The sequence below is a fragment of the Pseudovirgaria hyperparasitica genome (genome assembly GCF_010093815.1).
Source record: "Pseudovirgaria hyperparasitica strain CBS 121739 unplaced genomic scaffold EJ05scaffold_4, whole genome shotgun sequence".
Classification (NCBI taxonomy): domain Eukaryota; kingdom Fungi; phylum Ascomycota; class Dothideomycetes; order Acrospermales; family Acrospermaceae; genus Pseudovirgaria; species Pseudovirgaria hyperparasitica.
In genome coordinates this window covers 1,122,973-1,128,230 of record NW_022985552.1, presented here as the reverse complement: position 1 = coordinate 1,128,230, position 5,258 = coordinate 1,122,973, and the positions used below count along the sequence as shown (strand labels likewise).

The 5,258-nt window shown below is 37.7% G+C and overlaps 1 protein-coding gene across 1 annotated transcript; it reads right to left on the bottom strand.

Moving 5' to 3' along the window:
* Nucleotides 1-1,341: 1,341 nt before the first annotated feature.
* Nucleotides 1,342-1,737, bottom strand: EJ05DRAFT_436202 (uncharacterized protein; the record flags this gene model as incomplete). The annotated part of the gene is made up of 2 exons (XM_033741733.1): nt 1,342-1,423; nt 1,529-1,737. Coding segments are annotated over 2 exons (291 nt in total), but the record flags the coding sequence as incomplete, so codon positions are not given.
* Between the last annotated feature and the right edge of the window lie 3,521 nt (nt 1,738-5,258).

The window sequence follows — 5,258 nt, the reverse complement described above, 5'->3', positions numbered from 1 at the left end:
AATATATTCGACATTTATACCTTTCGATATATTATCTCTAATAAGCCGATTATAATAGTTGCGTATAAAGGGTGTAACCGTATCGAGTAACATGAAACTACTACTATACACGTCGTGGAGGTCGCCGACAGTGGTCTAGTAGGACGTAGATAGTCTATAGCTCTATAAGACGTAGAGTATATATTTACTCCGGCGTGGCTTCTTTAGAATACGCCGCTAGCCGACTAGCTTACGTATATCATCGAGCTACTCTAGGCTAGGGGCTACTAATATACTAGTACTAGCCGCCACCTCTATACTACTAGAGATTTTAGTATTCGTCGTGCGTATATCTACTACTAGTATCTACTATAGAAACGTCTCCCTCTTATTTAAACCTCGATATAATTTCTTTACTACGACATGAGATCGCTCTAGTAGCTCTACCGATATTAGATATAACGAACCATGGTGTTTAATGGCATCGACCAGGTGCGATAATATATGGAACTTCGGAAAGTTAAAATAATTATCCTCCGATTTATCTCCACGATATAGTATAAACTAGTATTTCAGGTCGTCTAAGCGTAATATAGCCTCTTCTAAGTATACTAGTGTCTACGTATCATGCGTATAGTATACCGCTAACATATATATATTAATAACCGCCCGCACTACGCTTAGGAAGTGTCAATTATAATATAGGAGCGGTTTAAACGTGACCATGAACACTGCTAGCATACGCTTAAACATCACCCCCGTCTATTATATTACTAAAGTTATACACGTAAGTAGGTTATAACAACCGAATACCCTAATAGACGCGAATCGCTTATCGATCGCCTTCTTTACTCGTTCTATAGGGGGTATACTAGTAAACATACCCTTTAACTTATGTCCCGTACGCTCTTAATTAATAATATACAAGACTATCTAATTAAACGTATGTTCTAATATACCCTTATATAGTTAATATAGAATGTCCGGAGCGACCGCGCGGTGTATATTAACTCTAGTAAGTAACTAGGCGAAATTATCCAATGGCTCTATCCACCTACTAGAATACCGACTCTTAACCGATTGGCGAATATAATGGCCCTATACTACTAGCGCGAAAGACGTCGACGAAAACGATAAGACACTAGGTACACTCGTCCTATTATCTATCTTACTACTAGTATACTCGCTACCGTAGCTATTAGTTATTAACTCGTGACGTACACGGTAAACCTATTTCTATAACGACGAGTATATACGGAACTCCTATACACTAGTAATGGCTTCTCGTAGATACTATCATCTATTACTAGGGACTATATATATTAGACATGTATACCGATAGGATACACCCGTAATAAGTATCTACTCCGGAAAATCTATAATATATAAAGCTAAACGCGGATAGTACTTACGCGAGCCGCCATCGGCATATAATACTAATACTCTAGTACTCTATATAGCCTGCAACGCTATATAATAATTAGTATAGTTAACGACTCTATCATGGGCGGATATACGGGCTAGAACTTTACTTATAACCTAATAGAACATAAAGCGATTCGCTACCGTTTCTAGCTTAACTACTAGTAATAGAGTAAGTAGTAGAAATAATGGTAGACTCCTAGATAAGCGGACGTTTAGTGGTAGATTATAAATAGATAGGTAGACTAGCCATGCTACTCTATTACTACCATAGTTAGTAAGGTTTATCTTATCCGAAGATAAAATAATAGGGATAACGACGGTACTATCCGGAATAGTAGCATATATATCCTACTAACCATCTACTATATAGGCTTTACTATATACCCGGTCGCCTATACTAGTAAATTATCGTACTAGCTTAAACACGAGCTTACTAGCGAACGGTCGGTATCTAAGGAGGAATTCCACTAACGTAAGCGGATCCCTATACTAGTATTCGACTATAGTAGTGCTAAATATATCGTAGCTACGCTGCCAACTTTCGTGCGGTATCCCTTTAGGGTGGTGTAATAACTACTTACGTATGATATTAGATTTTAGTATAAAAAGGTCAGGGGGTATAGCGGAAGTCTATTTAAGGATAGTAGTTAATTCATCGTATACTACATTCGAAATACCGAACCGATTCGTCTATATTATAAGGCGCTCTATAAACTTACTATCGAATTAACCGAATCGGGCCTACTAAATTAGTTACTACTATAAACCTAGACTATATATACTCACGTCGGACGGATTATCACGTCTACTCTAGTCTACTATAATATATATACCGCTCTCCTCTTCGAACGTTTTCGTTAAATATATAGTACTAGACGCCCTCGTCGCCATAGATATAGCATTTCTACTATATATATTAGACTAACATACTAAATCGGTACTATGGCTACTAGTAACGCCGTCTATAGATTCCAGGTCCGAAATAGGATTAGAGAAAATAGTAGTATCTTTATATAGGGTAATATTAGTAGTAGAAGTACCTAATTCCATAGGCTCGGACTCCTAATTAACGCTCGACGGCTAAATACTAATAGAGCGAACCAAAGAGTTCCATCGACTAATATAACTACGAGTACTAAAGCCGCGCCGTGACCCGGTCGATAGTGGTAGCCACGGGCCTAATGGTTATAATAATAATAGCGATGCGGCAAGCCGTGCTCGTCTACACGGTTCCGAGTTATAGTGCCTACGGATTATATAGTATATACTACTAATCTTTCTACCATAGTATTAGTAGGAGACTACGGCCCGTGGCATCTCGAGGTGTAGTTACTATAAAGGAAAAATACCATAGTATAATCATTAGTAGATAGTAATAATACGGTATACGGCGGATATTCTAGGCGTATACTAGAAGAAGTTAGGTGTAAGCCCGTCGAAAGCCCGACATATACCTACTAACCCCCGACTTCTACCCGGCTCTTAGCCCCTTGATTCCCATACACGCTCGCTTAAAATTATTAATAATAACACGTAAGCATCACGCGTCTATAAAAATACTATATTAGTCTACGCCTAAACCTTTATCGTGTCTACTAGCTAGTTATTATCCCGCTACCTAATATTATCGCCTAGTAGGTCACCGACCCATTACTAATGAAAATATCTACTAATCTCTTATATATCTTCTCTATAGGACCTCTAACACGGAAGACGGTTAAGGGACCATCTAGCTACCGTGGCGGTAATACTAATAGAAGATAATCTAGTAACCATAGTAAACTAAACGGGATAGGTAAACGAAGATGCGATATAACGTAGATACGTATTAGTATTAATAATAGGGACTTACACGACAGCCATCGACATAAAAAATATATATATATATATCTAGCTTATCTCGACGCGTTCGTTTATCTACTAACAACCTAGTAGTCTAGGTATACCGGTAGCGAATATAGTAGTAACGCCCTATATAGCTTAGACGTCACGGTAACATCCTACCGTAATAGTAACCGGGGATATAACGGCCTTACGTCCTCTCCTCCACCGTATTAGCTATCTAGCTCGATAGAAGAAGGTAGAGAAATGGTAGTAGAGAGGGAACTAACTATCCGTGAAAAGAGGCGGTCCTATAGAGATAGTCTCTAGCCTTACGAACGAGACCGGTACCTTATAATAATAGAGATTTCGATCGCCATAACGTTTTTAGGCCGGTTACCACCGGTATTCGATCGCCTTAATATATAGCTAGATAGTAGCCTAGATAGTTTTAGGATACTAGTATAATCGGCCTAGATAGCCGCCGGAGATATTAATCTTAGTGGCCACTACCTTAATTATAATTCATAAAACACACCTCCCGCCCATATTATTGCGCTAGTAAAGGAAGATATAATGGACTTCCGTTACTAACTCCTCTCTAGAGTTAGGTAGATGGTATCCGAATACTAGGACTAGGAGATAGCCGAGAAGAGAAAAGCTAGTATAAGTAACCTAATACGTAATAACGCGTATATAGGAGTAAAGGTATATTACTTACGTCGTGTTAGACGTGTTACTAATTATTAGTATAATACTAGCGTAACTCGGAAAATATTCATAGGGCTAGTAGTAATTAAGGCTCTAAAGTTAGTTCTACTATAGTCCCTAAGATTCCTTAGATCGAAGGAGCACTATAGTAGTATGTTCCGACCGATCCCACTATCCATGATTACTATTATATATATTATAATAAGGCATGCCCTTAACGAATATAGTAGCGGGCGGGCGCCGAACTCGTCCTTCGGTCGCTGTAGATTCGCACGCTCTCTACTAATACTAGGTATATATATATACCTTTATCTAATCGCGTGCTAAATTATATAGAGGAATAGCGAGCGCTAAGCCTAATATAGTCGAACTAGGCGCCCTACCGTATCGACTATATTTAAAAATCACTAATAGTATTAGTATTTATAGCACTAACACTAATCGACCCGGACACTATATATATAAACCTATATAAAGATAACCTAGATAACTTCTCTAAAGTAGATGTGGATGACTTAGACGAGAGCGAGGAGTCTAAGCTATCGGGTAATATAAGTATATACTAAAGTTATAGAGGCTATATAGATACTAACTACTACGAAAAGGATGAGTCGGATACTCTAAACTAGTTGGATAAGTGCCTCGAATCATCTCATACGCCATTAGATATGGGTGAGAGTTCTACACCACTGGTAGTGGCTACGGATAAGATTATACCATCTTGGGTATTAAGTATAGACCCGCTCTAAGTAACCGCGGGAACGGTAAATGATAGTATATATACGTGTAGTATGAATGAGTCTATTACTAACTTATTATCCCTAGTTATAGCTACCTTAACTAGTAGTCTATCTACCCCGACCGATACTTAAATCAAAATGAAGTTAGATGGTGGCGGACGTTCAAGTTAGGTCTTTAACCTATATATAAAGAGTGTATACTTTCAAGAGAAGTCGGATATTAGTATATAGCTAGGGAACTATATAGACTACCACGAGGCCGAATAGATAATATAAGAGAGAATAAAAACAGTAACTAGAAATATAGAGGGAAGTGTCTAGTGGGAGAAAAGGTCATTAAAGGTAGTTCTAGATAAGGACACCTTTTAATAGATAAAGGACACCGCCCAAAGGTAGAAGAAAGGAAGGTCTACTACATTTTATTGTAGCTATATAGTCGGAGAGAGCTTAGAATAGTACTATTTAATTTAAGTTCCTAGTCTAATTAATTTTTAACCTCTACTCTCTATTATATACTATCTTTCTAGTATTAAATTTAAAGACTATAATTAAATATACTAAAGATATAATTTAGAATAATAA